Genomic DNA, 15,863 nt, shown 5'->3' with positions numbered 1-15,863 from the left:
CTTACTATTTGTATATTCGAGAAGTACTAGCGAATATTAAGGACTAATTATAATAGTAACGAGACTAGTACTTACTATACCTTAGAGCTACTTAAACGGATTAATAAGCAGCTTATACGGTCGACTCGGCGTAAGGCTACTAGACCTAGGCTAATTAAATAGGCCGCTAGATAGGCCGCTAGACAGACCGCTAGACAGGCCGCTAGATAGGCCGCTAGACAGGCCGCTATTAACTAGTAAGAAGCGATAAGATAGGCTAAGCTAGGGAGGCCTATTCTACCGCTACTAGTACTACGAGAACGTTTACGTAAGGGCTATATATATAAAACGGCCTATAGGAGGTATAAGTACGTTAAAGATAACGTAGACTACTACTCTAGCTATTATAAGTATAGGCAGTACGATAGAAACCCTATATCTACTTATTTACCTACTTAGAAAGAATAGGTCCCTCCGTCTACTCTAAGGGCTCTACTAGTACCTATAGCGCTAGTAGGTATACTAGATTATACTAAGATTATATAGTAGGAACTATACGTTAATACGAGGGTCGTAGAACCTTATTTGCTAGGTAGGTAGTATACCTAGAATAATTAGGATTAGCTATAGTATCGAATTCTACGTCTATTTACTTAATTCTTCTTTCCTACGTTATTATTCTACTAAGCAGCTAGCATAGGCATTACAGGTCTTTATGCGATGTTGTTCTATGTGGATTACTAACAATATGGTCTCACCGAGACCGGAGCGGCCCTAGGTCCGTTGATTTATGAATAGCCGGAGCTGATTTACGAATAGTCGCGCCGATGATTGTGTCTATACGGCAAGATGCATGTGCCCGACTCGGCTGATGCTCCGGCATACAAATGAGGAGAAGGTGATCTCACCCTTGGAGACATCCTGACACCATGCTACCTGGAGCAAAACTTGTTATCGTCTTATCACCCTTTAACACCAATGCCGCACGCACAAGAAAGAGGCAAACTTACGATAACCGAACTGCACCCATGGTTTGCGGCTGAAGTGAGAGGCATAGACTTCAGCAAACAGATTCCAGATGATATCTTCGCCGAGATTCTTGCAGCAATCGCAAAGGTAGGTGCAAGTCGACATGTCGTCGTTCTGAAAGTACTTAGCAGAGACAGTATGGCGTTGTGAGATTTCCACAAACAGGACTGGATGATGCTGGTCATGTCGCCTTCGCGGCACGATTTGGAGAGCTGGACGACGTGAGTCCCTACACCAAGTTGGGCAAGAAGCATCGCTTGCCGTTCCCCGAGTTATTTGACGTAAGCAATCTGCTCGAAGATGGCTCGATTGCTCCAGTAGACAGCCACAGGGCTGCAATGAATCGTGTAAGAGAAGCGGCCACGGAGATTGGGTGACTTTGGGCCTAAAATGATTCAATAGGGCAACACTTTATTCCACGTCGACAGCTCTTTCAATCCAAGAAGAGCCGGATATTCGATTCTTCGAGCACATGAACTCCCTCCGCAAGGAACAGGTGGGGCCACGGAATACGCTGACACCAGGACTGCCTTTGAAGACCTGCCAAGTGATCTGAAGCATGAGCTGATCGGGAAAGACTTTGTTGCTTGCCACTCTCTCTATCATTCTAGGAAGGCCGCTGCTCCAGAAGCACTTCCAGGCATCAATCCAGAAGACCATTTCATGAGCCGACATAGGTTAATTCAGCGCCACGAAGCGAGCGAAAGGATGAACTTGTACATCGCGTCTCACGTCCACCACGTTGAAGGCATCGACCGGGAAGAGTCGAGGAGGCTCATTAACACACTTTATAAACATGCGTGTCAGCCCAAATACGTGGTTTCGATTCCGTGGGAAAGTCCAGGAGATGTCATACTCTGGGATAATACGGCAGTCATGCATCGAAGCACTGGAGGTTCCTTTGAAGGCCAATACAAGCGCGGTAAGTGGAACTCCAGCACGGCATGGTAGACCAGACTCACTTACTACTTCCACAGATATGCGGAGGGCGACAGTCCACGATGGAAGCACACAAGCATGGGGACTGAATGAACGGTCAAGCGATAGAATGGGCTATCCTTAAGATGCTGCCCCTACGCTTCCAAGTTGCATAGCATTACGGAAAGGCCTCTTCTCCACTCGAATGTGCTTCCAAATCCATGATACGACCATTTCTGATAGCCACGTCAGTCTTCATTCTTTTTTAAGAGTGACTCAAGTCCCACGCCACAATTGTGCTACCTGGTTGCCAGCATTGGAAGATCTAACCACGAGGGAGTCAGTCAAAAGTTTCAACATCAGGAGGCAAGGACAATTTCCAGATCTAAGCTGCTGCCCCTCAGTATGCCATTGCCTGGCATTGCTGATCCTCGGTGTCTTCATGCAAGGGATATGCATCATGTCGAGGCTCGAATTCAGCATTCCTCGTCCCCGCCTCCATGGACCATGCGCCATGTATTTGTTGTGCGTTTCAAAACAAGAATGCAAGGCGCAACGACAGAGTTGAACGACGACCTTGGAGCAGTCCGTTCAATCTTGCATCTAGGGAAGGCCGAGCACTGGATGCAACCACTAACAGACATTTCACCACACATTCGCTTGGACATCACTACGACCATCACCTTTTGCCCACCATGGCTACTCGTCTCTCTTTCATCGTTCTGTCTCTCGTTTTCCTCGTCCAGTCTCGCTACTTACATCATCAATACAAACATGAAGCTGTCGTCCTGGAGAGGAGACAAGTCGGACCGCCGATCCAGGCTTCGCCAACATCAACGGTGACGGTGGCGGCAACCAGCGACGCTCCAATTCTTACTTATATCACGCCCTCGCCTGGCGCGGCAGCGATCGCGATCACAGAAGAAAGCCAACTGGTCACGTCTTACGTCGCGCAATACACGCTGTGCGAACTGCCTCCGCAGGCTGTCTATCCAGTAACTCCCGCGCTGCCAACTACAACCATGACCGCTCCATGGCGCAATTACTCCATTTCGCTCCCACCCGGCAATGGAACATGTACAACCATCTACAGCCCGACTCAAACTATGGTCTGCGCCACGACCCTTACCGGACTGGTCCAGAAGTACACGGTCTCCGATTGCGCTCAGGACATCACGTTCTCCACGGAGTACGGTTACGTGCTGGCCTCGCCCACAGTGACACCCAACCTGACTTCCGAAGGAGTCGCAACCATCACACCACAGCCCACCGTCCAACGCTTGACAACGTACTATCTCGCGCCTTGGCAAGCCGTCACAGCAGGTTCGACACCAGAAGAGGTCACTCTCAAGGTGTGCGCGACGTACGCCAACGGGACCGAAGAATGCATCCGTCAGTACGAAGTGTGGCACACTTCGCTTGTAACGGAGTCTGCTACTCGCACCACATCAGTCAACATCTCAACGACCATTCATGGATCCAGTCAAGTCATTGTGGAGACGTTCGCCGCAAACATCACGGAGGCAATCACGACCTTCAGGCTGTCGACGGATATGGAATTTGAATATGCGACCGAGGTAGTCACGACAGATCGGAGCTCTGTAGACGGCGTGATCACTGCGCCGACGAGCTACATCACTCGGACTGTGGAGAACGCTACTCCTGTTGAAACCGGCAGTGGTGATATTACGTGAGTAGGCTCCAAGGCTGGTTCCGCATGATACTGATGAGATATGCAGAACTACTCGCACATCGACAATTCGCCGGACAAGCACTACCACGGTGTATGATGGCACGACCACGGCTACAATTCCGACTGTGCTTTCTGATGATACGTCAACGTGAGTCTCGTGTTTCACACATGACCTTCAAGGCTGCATCGGCCTGCTTACGCATAGAACAGAGAATCGGTCGACTGGGTTTCGATGCTCGGTATTCCCACTGCGCGAAAGGAGTAGACCCATGCTGCCAATCATGTCTTGCCTGTAAAGACACGGCCGCGAGTATTGTTCTTGTATTGTATCTAGACAGACACGAATGGCAGCTTGACGCAGGACGTTATGTGAATCGTTCACTGGGCGTCTTGGGCCATTTGACGGGCTTCACCAACTCAGCATGGTCGACGCATGGGCACTCTCACTGCGCGATACGGCTTGTTTCCTCACGAGCGTAGATCAGGCATAATGAGCGTCGCATGCTTCGGGGAACGCAGATTCTCTTCCGTCAAAGCTCAAGCATGCTGACATGGTCCAGGCCGGAAGGCGTGGCGTGTCATCTTCACGTGCAACGCGGACCCTAACTTCTCACACGGGATTTCAGTCGCTCGAGTCGTCGTCCTCATTGCTGAACCCATTCCGCCCATTCGCAGATTTCTTAGCCACCCGGCTTTGCTCTTTCTTGAGTAGCGCCCTCCTTTCGTCACTCAGCTTCGTCATCTTCTCGAGCACTTTCTTCTGCACGTTCTGCATTGCTCTCAACTGAGCCTTGAGATCTGCATTCTCTTGCTCTGTCGTCCTTTCGATCTGGGCTGGTGCATCGAGCGCCATGAAGTCATGTTCGCCAGCTTCGGCTTCCGCATTGATTTGCTGTCCATTTTTACGCCAGGAAGCAAGCTCTAGTACGCCGTCGTCAAGAAGTGCTGCCGAAAATGTGGGAGCTGTGACATTCTCTCGAAAGGCAGAGATTGGCGCATTCAAATCGGTGGACAGTTGTACGTGCATGTTGTAGTTCGCGGGAACGCGGCCGGAATCTGAGGCGTTCAATGCACCAAACTTTGGTTTGACGATCTCATGGATTCGGATCATCTTGCTTGAGCTGTGTTGGCCTCTGAATCCAGTGACAGGAAGGAAGATGAGGTTGGATATGGGGGCATGAAAAGGCCGCTGCCCCAGGGCACTTGCCTGGCCCCGAGCAACATCCCAAGTGAGAAGATGGCCGGATTGATGGCCGGTGACGATGGAAGTGCCATCATACGAGGCGCTCATACTGATTACAGATCCATACGAGGCGTCCGGAAGGCTCCAGAGGGTATTCGGCGACGCTTGAACAGGCACGGCAGCATCGGCATCCGTTCCAGCCTGCACAGCAGTGAGGTCTCGGCTCGCGGATGCGCACAAGTCTAAGGGCTGCACATTTCCGTCGTCGTAGCCCACATAGACGATGCGATCGGCCGCGTCGAGCACAGCGGTCGAAGGAATGCCAGAGAGCAGGTATGTGCGCAGAATGCGGTTTGTGCGGTAGTCCCAGACGAGGCAGGTGCGATCGCGGGAGAAAGAGATGGCAAAGTTGGCGTGCGATGCGCCGTGGCCGACGGAGAGTGCAGTGATGGCGGCATGGTGGGAGGAGAAGGTGCTGAGGGGCTCGGGCTCGGGCTCGGCGATGTGTGCAGTGGCGAAGGAGAGCAAGGCGGGGAGTGGCCACACGTGGACGGTGGCGTCGTGCGAGGCGGACAGCAGGAAATTCGAAGGGGCATCGACGGCGAGGGCGGTGACGGCGTGCAGGTGTGCTTGATTGGTGGTGAGCTGGCGTCCCGTGCACAGCTCCCACAGCACGATGCGTCCTTGCTGGGTGCCGAGAACGAGCACGGCATCGTGACAGGCAAGCGCGATGCACGAGATGCGCTCGTTGAAGGCGACCGCGGCTTCCTGGTGGCCCCGAGCGCGACTGTACACGTGCACCACGCCTGTGTCGTGCTGCGCTGCAAAAATGTGCGTGTCGCTGATCGCAAGTCCATTCGGAGGCGCTGCTGATTTCGTGAAGCCTGCCCGCTGTTGCTGCAGCGGCTGGTACTCGTGCACAAAAATGCCTGCGTCCGGCGCGAGATTCGTGCCCGGCGGCTTTGAAGGCACGCCGAGCGAGACGACCAAGTGCTCGGAGAGCATCTGGGCCTTGGCCTTGGCCTTGGCCCTCAGCGCACCTTGTCAGGTGGAAGCGGTGGTGGTGGTGGTGGTGGTGGTGGTGGTGGAAGTGGTGGTGGAAGTGGTGATGCACTTCAAAATTTATTCTGCCCTCCCTCCAAACTTCAGCTTCAGACCACTGTCTTCATCCGTACTAGCTTACTTCTATTCCCGTCTGGGCCTGTCTCATTTGGTACTAGCACTAGATCCTCGTCTGAGCTTGTCTCTGCTCTGCTCTAGTCCATACTAGAGATGGGTGGCCATACGGATTCTCAAACTTACACAGCGGTACACCGTGTGGATGGCAGCGGACTATGTATGGGCGTAGGTATGACGTAGATTACTGATTGTATGGAGCTAGAATCTATAGAAGAATGGTCTATATATCAATCCGGCTTCTACACGCCGAGAAACCAGCTTCCCTTACCGCTATAATCTTCCTAATATCGGCGGTGTCCTTGTCTACCAATTTCTCATACAATCTACACTCAAATATGGTCGTTCTATATACTGGAAGTATCCTTAGAGCGCCTACTGATTGGGTGTATCGTTCACTAATCGCTAGGGGTTGGAAATTGCTAGATACTGAGGGAACCTCTTCGAATACTCACTAACCTCTAAGCACACCATATATTCGAGAGAGCCTAGTCAGCTGTACCGGAATAGGCATAGCGCCAGCCAAGAAGTAAGGTCCATAGTGGAATCTCGAACACCCGCAGTGAACACTTAGATCCGTAAGTTTAATCAGATTTGTGGCTCGTGGATGGACATCGCTAGTCCATACTATATAGTCATCCATCTATATCATCTAGCCAGCTATTACTACTCGCTTAGATATCTTATCTAGCCGACATGCGCGGCCGTGCGCCTATACGCATCTTGAACCTGAGAACATTGACTCTATGCACACCTTTCATTTCAGCCGCCATGCACCCACCAAAAGCTAATCATTTAGCCAAAATGCTGTGCTCATGACGCCGCCTCCCAGCATATGCCAGTCAATAATAATCTACGACAGTGGGAGACGGCAGAATGCATGTGCCTCCTGAAATTGATCATATTAGAGTTTGTTCATTCTAGTCAACAGCGTCGTCGAATATGATGAGAGAGACATCGTACTGCGAGCCTACACCATCCCTATGGCCTGGTCTGTGATCCCCCTCCTCGCTGTTACTACTTTCCTCGTCCACACTGCCTCCTCGTACACTTTCCCATGGCACCTTGCAGCTCGACACAACAGTGCTCTTGATCCAGATCCCCCGAAAGGCTGCTGGGTCGACACTTGGACCTGTATGCCACAGTTGACCGAACCTGCAAATCTCCCTCCACCACCGTACAATGGAAGCACTGCCATCTTTGGAAATTCCTCCATTCGCCAGACAATCAAAATCTCAACAGGCGCTTCCCAAATCCGTCTGCGTCTGAGCAATGCATTTGGCACGACAAATCTCCCAATCACTGCCGCTACTATAGCTCTGCCGGTGGCATATTCAGGGCGTAACTTCACCGGATCCAGCGGTATCAACAAGACTACCGTACGACCTCTTACTTTCTCGGGCAATCAAAGCATATCAATCCCAAATGGTGCTCTGGCCGTCTCTGATCCTTTGGCCTTCGCGCTCAAAGCTGGACAGGTCCTGTCGATAACGATCTACCTGGCAGATGGCCAGCAGGGCAACGCAATCACATCTCATCCTGGCTCGAGAACTCAGAGCTGGATTGCCCATGGCGATCACACGACGAGTTCAAACATGACCGATCCTTCTGCCACCAGCGTTTTCCATTGGTATTTCATCTCAGCTTTAGAAGCTTGGCAACCGGCGGAATACGGAGCTCTAGCAATCGTGGGCGACAGCATTACTGATGGTCGAGGATCAGACAATAATGGCAACAGCCGATGGCCCGACCTACTGTTCAGCCGTCTGCAACGTGAATCCATGCTTGGAGATTTGCTGCAAAAGATCAGCATTGCGAACCAGGCAGCTGGCGGCAACCGAATCCTAGCCGACGGCCTTGGACCTTCAGCACTGAGTCGAATTGAAAGGGATGTGCTCGCGCAATCCGGAGTCAGATATGCCTTGATCTTTGAGGGTGTGAACGACATTGGCGTCGCCGGCTCAGATTCCACGAACCAGACTGCCATCTACAACGCGCTCATCCAAGCATATCAGCAGATGATCACTCGAATCCATGCTCGGGGCATTGCTGTCTTTGGTGCGACCATCACACCGTTCGGATGCATGAATACGACTCTGCAACCTTATGCAACCCCTGAGCGCGAAGCCACAAGGTTGAAAGTCAATACCTGGATCCGGAAGAGCATTGGCATGGCCGGCGGTTTCGACGCCATCGTGGATTTCGATGCGATTGCAAGAAATCCCAGGAATGCGACTCAGCTCAACCCACTCTACGATCTTGGTGATTGTCTGCACATGAGTCCAGTAGGCTATCGGGCACTCGCGGACGGATTTCCTCTTGATGTCTTTCGACAATTTGAGCATGGCGTGAGCGCATTCATGTAGACTCCATTCATGTAGACTCAAGGCTCTCATTCGTGTATGCTGTGTATGGCCCCTCACTTTGCGGTATGCTGTGCTCTCAGAGTGGAACAAATGATACAAGATTTATTTCAGCAGCAAAAGGAGCTGGAGAGAGGAAGTCTATTTCTATCTGCTCTATGATCCGCTAATGTCGCCCATCAATTAACAATCTCTGTCGTACGCTTTACATTCTACAGCACCCATGCAAGCGCAAGACCAGCTACGACGCTCGCGATGTGAGACTCTGCAAACTTTCCGGCAGCAGCAGACGATGTCGAGGATGCAGTAGCCGAGCTTGTTGACGTGGGCGTTCCTGTCGAAGTCGCGGTTCTTGATGTTGTGAAGTTGGTCTGGTTGTAGAAGAACTCCATGATGATTGGCGTTGCATCAATAGGTGCGCCGGCGGACTTTCGAGCATAACTGTGAATCCAGCCATTCAGTCTGTAATGCGTGATAATGCCCAGATTGTCCGGACCGCCCCACCTGGATGCGAGTAGCCAATGTCAGCCGTCGCGTCGGATATTTTCAAATCACTCTGAGACGTCAACTTACTGGTACACTTTGACATCATCGTCAGGACGACTTGTGACATTGTCAATACTGTAACCGTCACGTACTGCCCAGCTCGAGGCCCAATGCTGAATGTCTGGTAGGACTCGGATGCCATAAGAGGAATGATCATCCGCACCTTCATACTCCACAACATCGTCGTCTGTGCCATGAAACTCGATGAATGGAATATGCCCACGCGCAGGTAAGCATTTACCCTGCGTTGTAGTCCCAGTGTCGATCGTTTCCGGGTCGCCGTCGGTGAAGTTGGTGTAGAATGCTCCAGAGTTGGCGGCAAACGCTGTGATCTTGGTGCTCAGCGTTGGGTCGCACGCCATGACATTCACCAGGCCCCCACCATTGCTGTGTCCTACCGCCCAAATGCGGCCAGTGTCGATACAGAATTTGCCTGCCAGATGCTCGATGAAATCTTCCATGAAGCTGATGTCGTCAACTTTGGGGAAAGTGGCATCTTTGGTAGCACCATAACCAGGATTCGACACAAAGCCGAGATTGACGCCTGAAACGTATACTGCGATGGCATATGGGTTCATAGACTCGTCGGAGAGGTCAGTCTGGTCTTCAATGTCCTTGTATGTGTTCGTATTGCCAGGGAAGCCGAATATCAATGGAGAGGCCTTGTTGATATGGTAGTACTTGGGTATGTGTATGGTATACTTGCGACCATAGCCCTGAGTGCAGCGTCAGTATCTTATTTCAAGCGACAAACTCAAAGCGATCGCCGGTTCTCTGGAACGCTGGAGATTCTCACATCTGAAGTATTGAAGGTGAAGGGCCCGGCCGTGTCAGCTCCAGGTTCAAAGCCGGAGTCAAGCTCCTTGCCACAGCCCGAAGAAGTGTTTACGCCTGGAGCTGAGATAGGCTCGGGAACTTTGAAGGTCAAATAGGTTGCAAGTGACGAAGCTGACGAGGTTGTCGATGCGCTGCTTTCGGACTTGTCGGCCAAGGCTGTGCTGGCCAGAGCAAGGCACAGGAGGGCTCCGAAGCTTCGCACTCGCATGAGACGCGCCGCCGCCGCCGCCGCCGCCGCCGCCATCTGGGCATGCGCGACGAAACTCGTTGCTTAGAAATTCAGCCTGGACGGGACGATTGCGGTGGGTAAATGAGTTGCCGTGGCGTGGCTGGGGCCAGGTGTTCGGCCACGCGCGAATGCTCGAAGGACGGGTAGGACTTGGCAAAGGAAACAGGAGGTGGTGTAGGACGGTGGCGTGTCTCGCTTGGGCGTCTCGTCCTTTACGCTGCACCTATCGCTCATTTACACTGTCCAGTGTCAACAGATCCGATGTGCTCCCGGAGTGGAACGCTTTCGTCGCAGCCCAATCATCTATCCCTGTGACGATCGACCGCCAACCATTCATGTTCCTCTGAGGCTCATACCAAGCTGCGAAGGCGAAGGCGAAGGCGAAGGCGAAGGCGAAGGCGAAGGCGAAGGCGAAGGCGAAGGCGAGGGCGAAGGCGATTGCCGCTGCTCATGGCGGAAACAAGCGACGAGATTAATGTTGAAATGTTGAAGTTGAAGCTTGCAAGTGAGGAAGGACGGGACGATTGGGTTCTTGCCAAGGATGAGCTGGCGGTGGCGGTGGTCCCGCGCGGTCGCGTCGCGTCGCGTCGCGTCGCGTCGCGATCTTACTCATACGCAGAAAACCAGACAAGCCTCTCTACCTCTCTACATGGCATCTTTCACTTCGCTCTTCGAGGGAACGAGAGAGGCGCAGATTTGACAAACGATATACGAGTATTGATTGTAGTCAAATGTCGCATCATGAGAGCCGGATCGGCAGTGTCGCGTCCTCGCGCGCTTCTACTGTACCTCTGCACTGGGATACGATCCATCTCCCCAAGCGTGCAGTACGAGCGAGTCGGGAATGCTCGACAGCTTCCCGAGATCTAACTGTGAAGGCAGTCGGTTGCCGCCATTCTAAAAGACCATCTCTATTGGACACGATCGGAACCGCTGTGGGCGTTGCTTAAGAAAAGGCAAGCAGTGTCATTTCGAGACTGTCGATAACGCGATACCACGCTCGACAGCCGCAAGTCTCGGCGTACAACCGCTTGAGTCCGACCAGAAAAATCGAAGTCGCCGGTCTTATGCGCATCATTCTGGAATTGCGCTGGAGTTCACTCATAGCGATGCTGAACAAAACTGGCCGACGTAGCCAGATAGCAGCACGTTTCGCAGCCAAGGCAAGGTTCTACCATCTTTGCCCTGCAACGGACGACTCAATCATCCGCAGAATGTTGGCGTGCGCCCACACATTCTGCCGGACCACGCACAAGCACTGAGCTCAGCGCCTGACTTGGTCTGCTTGGTTGGGTATTTGGCATGTGAGGTGCCAGGCTGTGAAATGCGCCCTGGAATCACACCAAGAGCGACAGTGCTTCACATCCTACCAAACCCGCCAAAGAAGACGGCAAAAGAGTTCACTTGCTGTGCTTCGAGCCTGCGCTGGTACTGAGAAGCATATCCCGTCCTTTCCTCGCCCGGCGGTCTTCTCGAAAACGTCGACTTCCAACTCATCTTGCTCATGACCGAGGGAGTCCTCGGAAGACTTGGACGGATGAGCAGGGGCAGAGGAGCGACATCCTTCTTCTCCCTCTTGTTGCTCATTTTGTCCAGCCTAAACTTGCTCTTGCGTCTCTCGGGTGCAGGCTTCGGGGGCGAGGAGACTACAAGCTTTTCCACAGGATGTGAAAGCCCTGACACTGGCACAGCTGGTACGGGAATTGGGTCTACAGCGGTATTCGGACTTGAGGGAATGCCCGGCGTTTGTAGCTCTCGAGAGCCTGCTGTGTTTCGCCTGGGATTCTTTAGAGGTAGGATTGGCGGTCCGTCAAATGCGCTGTCTTCGATGATCGTGTGCAGCCATTCATCGGTCGTGTCGAAGGTGCATTGTGACGCATTGCCGTCTGTTAACGTGATCCTTCGCAGACCATCCACTTCTTCATCCAGAAGATGAGAGACGGGAACCGGGTCCTCGCCGACACCGCCCGTCCTGGGAAACAAACCGTATCGCAGGGGAGAGATTGCCCTTTGCTGCTGCTTGACATTGTGCAGAGGTGCCGGCATACACCATAAGCCACTATCCCGAGCCTCTGTGGATGTTGGAGTTGGAGCGTTTTCGAGCGATGAAGGTATGCTTTGGTCAGTGAGCGTCGGCACGCCACTTCCAATGGAACTTCTGGATGACACGTCGCTGACTGGGCTCAGTGGAGCATTGTACTCGTCGTCTGGGAGCTTCGGCGGCTTGAATAATGTGTCGAGTGGAAAGTTCGCCAGGCTCTCAAGTTCGTCGGACAGGCTGTCTTTCATGGTTCGGATAATGAAGAGATAGTAGCGGCAGTCGGCTACCGACAGCGCGAAGTCCAGGCCGCAATGTCTGAAGTCCAACTTGCGTTCGCTCTCGACGCTCAGCTTATTGACACAGATGTTGAAGCAAAGCTGTGCTCGAGCATGGTGGCTCTGCTGAGCCTCTACGTGGCCGAGAATGAACATGACAAGCGCGGCCAATTCCTCGGGCGGCTCAGCGCCATCCAAAATGTCGGTGGCTATATGTGGCTCTCCAAGCTGGGCAAAGAGAATGGCGGCATTGATCAAACACATGTTGCTTTCGAGCGTTTGCTCGATGGTCCAGGACAGCTCCAGAAAAGCTTCGGCGCTGATGGCGATTTGAGCGTCACGGTAGAGCTCGCTTGCTTGGCGCCAGGCATGCACATGTCGAGAGGGAAGTCCTTCGCTGGGGTGCATGGTGTCGAGCGTGTTCGCCGTAAGCCAGCTGCATTGGCTGGGGGGACGGCGGAGGAAGGTAGGTGTGGGCATGGTCTTGAGAGTGTGTCCGGTGTGAATGAATGCTGAGAGGCAGGCAGAATGGATTCTGGCGCGGCTTCAGGCAGTGGAAGTATTGCAGCGCAAGGTCTGCCTGCGTTGCTTGCTGGAAGACATTCAGAATGGGATGGGATGGGTAGCAATGTGGTCAACGATGTGCGGATAAATGGCAGTGTGTTGCAGAAGTGACTTGCTGCTTTGAATGCTACGGTAGGACGGCATACGACATGCGACCGCTGCCTGAGGTGGTCCATTATCACTGCTGCACTCCCAGACGGTCAAATGACTAGACCGAGGCTCCAGGGAAGCTCGCGCCACGACGCGATGTGGGGCTGATCAGCAAGAGAGATGGCGGGGAGGATCGAATGAAACCCGGGGTACGGAGTAGTCAGGCGGGGAACAGAACAACACAACTTTGCGCCGCCCGAGGCCTTTCGCACGCCTTTCGAAATTCGCATGTGCGTGGCAGGTGGGGTCGCGGTCGCGAGAGAGCACAGCTGAACGACAGCAGCTACCGCATTGGGCGCCACACAAATGCAAGACGGCAAATCATACCAACATCGCTCGCCAGCAGACATGGCCGAGGATATGTGTGCGCTGTGCAAGGTAATGTCATACGTAGAGCCTGGAATTAAATCACTGAATAGAATCACTACCGATTTGATTCGAACGCGTTAATGAATATTCAAGCACTGGCAGCCTAGAGAGGGTTCAGGTTAAGTAGGGGTTGATAGGGTACCAGTCAATCTAGGCCATACTTATGCTAGCGTCCGCCGCCCGAGTGGAAGATTGTAACTTGATACAGGCATAATCTGCTTCTCCTATTAGATAAATAGCGTTCGCAGGGTGCGGAGGCTCTTCCTCATCAGGGTATACTAATACTGCCGGAATTTTGGAAGAGGGTGTACTTCCGGTCTACAGTAACCCTCGCCGACCTTTCCCCGAAGGAATATGACAATTCCTCATCAGCACTCAAGTTCTTTAACGAATGTTCACTTGATGAATATGCAATTCAACAATCACTGGGCAACTTCCATGTGTGTATGTCGAATGCCTACCACACCTACTTCAACATTCCTCACCTCTAACCCGTGTCCGCGATGGAACGCAAGCTTCGGAAATCGGAATGTACCATATGGCCCTGATCAGTGAGCGCTTTGTGACCTACCACATGCTTCATTGTTCGACTCAAGAAGGGCGTCATGGCAACGCCGTCGTCGATGCCATTGCCACAGCCACGATTTCTTTGTCTTTGTACTGGCAACACCAGCTTCCTCGCCACCCAGCGACGTCGAATCCAGTACGTCTCTCATCCGCGCCTGCAATTGCAGTGCTACGCCGTCCCGAGCCATGTCCGGCACCAATCTGCCAGCACTGTTCGGAAACCTCCAGAATATTGATGCTGGTGGTTGTCCGGGTCCCTTCATCGGCGAGTCATTATATCCTTACAGTGGTGGATGTGCGTATGGGCCCGGCCCACCATTTCACATATTCTTGAAATCACCAGTATTGACTATCTTCAGTCAAGGAAGGTCGAAATTGTGCTCCGAATCCGCTCGTCGTCACGGGCAATGCTTCGAGATGTTGCATACCATGCCCTGTCTTTGACTGGACCTACCCAGACCATTTCAAGTCGCTCACAGATGGCGCTGCATGGGTGAACGTGGCCGGATTCATCTTGTGCGCCTTTCTCCTCGTCTCACACGCACTGCTCCCAGCCACTGCCACACGGAGGTCATGGCTCAATATCATTCTGCTGGTCGCAATCATGATCCTCGAATTGGGTTTCATCGTGCCACTCGCACGCCAGCCTGACCAGTGTTTCGATCCAATCACGCCAAACGGACAATCCAGCAGCCTCACTTGCGCTTTCTCCGGCGCTTTCGTTGCCTTCGGCCTGATGACCTACGTTACCTGGATTCTTGTCCGATCGCTCGTCATGCACATACAAATCTGCTGGAACATATCTCCAGGCGCACTGTCTTACTGGGCCGCGAATATCGGCGCTTGGTCAACCATCATCGCTCTCACCACAGCCACGCTTGCGCATGCTGGAGTCTCATTTCGATTCGGTGGCTACTGCCATGTAAATGTCGGATCACTGGCTACGTACTGGGGCTGGCTACTTGGCTTCGGCGGCCTGGCTCTCCTCCTGCAGATTGCCACATTTGCGTACTGCATTAAGGTCTACTTAAGTTCCGCACTACAGCAACGCAGAGACCCAAGCAATAAGTCGCCATCGGTCATCAGCTCATCGCGTTCACGCACTGCTCGAGCGACAGCGCGACGAGTCAAGCAAGTCGTACTTCTACAATGGCGATCTTTCGCCATCGTAATCTTGGCAATCTTCACTGCAGCATTTTTTTGCGTCATGTTCATCGTCTTCGACGACAAATATACCATCCAGGCTTTCGCCAACACGGATTCACTGATTCCGTGGATCGTTTGTGTGATCAGCACGCAGGACAAAAATCAATGCCTGCAGTACACCGGCCCAATCCTCATCAAAGAGAGCTTTGCTGTTGCCTCGCTGTTCATACTCGCCTTCGTAGGAATCGAGGCCTTCTTCCTCCTCTGCCGATTCGAAGTCTTCACGGCATGGTGGGCGTTACTTAGAACACCATTTTGGAAGAAGAAGGCGAGAAGAGCGAGCGGCTCGAATTTCGATATTTTGATGTCTCCGAACAAGAATACGAAATTCAGTGAAAGCGCTCAAAGGGACAGCACATTGGTGGGATCACCGACTGGAGCAGAGACTGAGCGAAAAACGTTTGGCAAGCAACCAGAACCAGGTTCGCCTGTGTCGCCCATATCGAACGATCTGGACTACGAGAAGGGCGGCGGGCACACAGCAGGACACGCGGTTTAGATTTTCGGTCATGCATTCAATTTTCACAGTCGGGCAGTCTTGCTTCTTACAATCCAAGTTCGTACAATTTCACTGCACGTCGTGCTCTTTCCCCAAAGACAAAAAGTCTCAGTGCAATATTTTCTCTCGCGCAGGTTCGTCTGCCTCATGAACCACTATGTCGTCGTAGGTGTCGGAATCGTGATAGTTGACTGTGACGGTGATGCACGACTCATTGAAGTCTGGCTCTCTTTGTGGCA

The 15,863-nt window shown here is 52.6% G+C and overlaps 6 protein-coding genes across 6 annotated transcripts; 3 read left to right on the top strand and 3 right to left on the bottom strand.

Moving 5' to 3' along the window:
* Nucleotides 1–950: 950 nt before the first annotated feature.
* Nucleotides 951–1,959, top strand: MYCFIDRAFT_151887 (uncharacterized protein; the record flags this gene model as incomplete). The annotated part of the gene is made up of 3 exons (XM_007925812.1): nt 951–1,095; nt 1,146–1,355; nt 1,411–1,959. The coding sequence occupies exons 1-3, from the start codon at nt 958–960 to the stop codon at nt 1,957–1,959; spliced, it is 897 nt and encodes a 298-aa protein (XP_007924003.1). The 5' UTR covers nt 951–957.
* Nucleotides 1,960–4,241: 2,282 nt separating this feature from the next.
* On the bottom strand, nt 4,242–5,807 carry MYCFIDRAFT_132542 (uncharacterized protein; the record flags this gene model as incomplete). The annotated part of the gene is made up of 1 exon (XM_007925811.1): nt 4,242–5,807. One exon carries the CDS (start codon nt 5,805–5,807, stop codon nt 4,242–4,244), a length of 1,566 nt encoding a protein of 521 aa, XP_007924002.1.
* A 509-nt stretch (nt 5,808–6,316) lies between these two features.
* MYCFIDRAFT_77321 (uncharacterized protein) lies at nt 6,317–8,344 on the top strand (the record flags this gene model as incomplete). The annotated part of the gene is made up of 2 exons (XM_007924580.1): nt 6,317–6,338; nt 7,077–8,344. 2 exons carry the CDS (start codon nt 6,317–6,319, stop codon nt 8,342–8,344), a joined length of 1,290 nt encoding a protein of 429 aa, XP_007922771.1.
* A 209-nt stretch (nt 8,345–8,553) lies between these two features.
* MYCFIDRAFT_194805 (carbohydrate esterase family 1 protein) lies at nt 8,554–9,968 on the bottom strand (the record flags this gene model as incomplete). Its single annotated transcript, XM_007925810.1, has 3 exons — nt 8,554–8,845; nt 8,915–9,603; nt 9,684–9,968. The coding sequence occupies 3 exons, from the start codon at nt 9,966–9,968 to the stop codon at nt 8,554–8,556; spliced, it is 1,266 nt and encodes a 421-aa protein (XP_007924001.1).
* Nucleotides 9,969–10,651: 683 nt separating this feature from the next.
* On the bottom strand, nt 10,652–12,749 carry MYCFIDRAFT_214410 (uncharacterized protein; the record flags this gene model as incomplete). The annotated part of the gene is made up of 1 exon (XM_007925809.1): nt 10,652–12,749. The coding sequence occupies one exon, from the start codon at nt 12,747–12,749 to the stop codon at nt 11,313–11,315; it is 1,437 nt and encodes a 478-aa protein (XP_007924000.1). The 3' UTR covers nt 10,652–11,312.
* Nucleotides 12,750–14,105: 1,356 nt separating this feature from the next.
* MYCFIDRAFT_131070 (uncharacterized protein) lies at nt 14,106–15,624 on the top strand (the record flags this gene model as incomplete). The annotated part of the gene is made up of 2 exons (XM_007925808.1): nt 14,106–14,214; nt 14,279–15,624. 2 exons carry the CDS (start codon nt 14,106–14,108, stop codon nt 15,622–15,624), a joined length of 1,455 nt encoding a protein of 484 aa, XP_007923999.1.
* Between the last annotated feature and the right edge of the window lie 239 nt (nt 15,625–15,863).

Source organism: Pseudocercospora fijiensis (genome assembly GCF_000340215.1).
Source record: "Pseudocercospora fijiensis CIRAD86 unplaced genomic scaffold MYCFIscaffold_2, whole genome shotgun sequence".
NCBI classification, from domain to species: domain Eukaryota; kingdom Fungi; phylum Ascomycota; class Dothideomycetes; order Mycosphaerellales; family Mycosphaerellaceae; genus Pseudocercospora; species Pseudocercospora fijiensis.
This window is presented reverse-complemented; position numbering and strand designations above follow the sequence as displayed.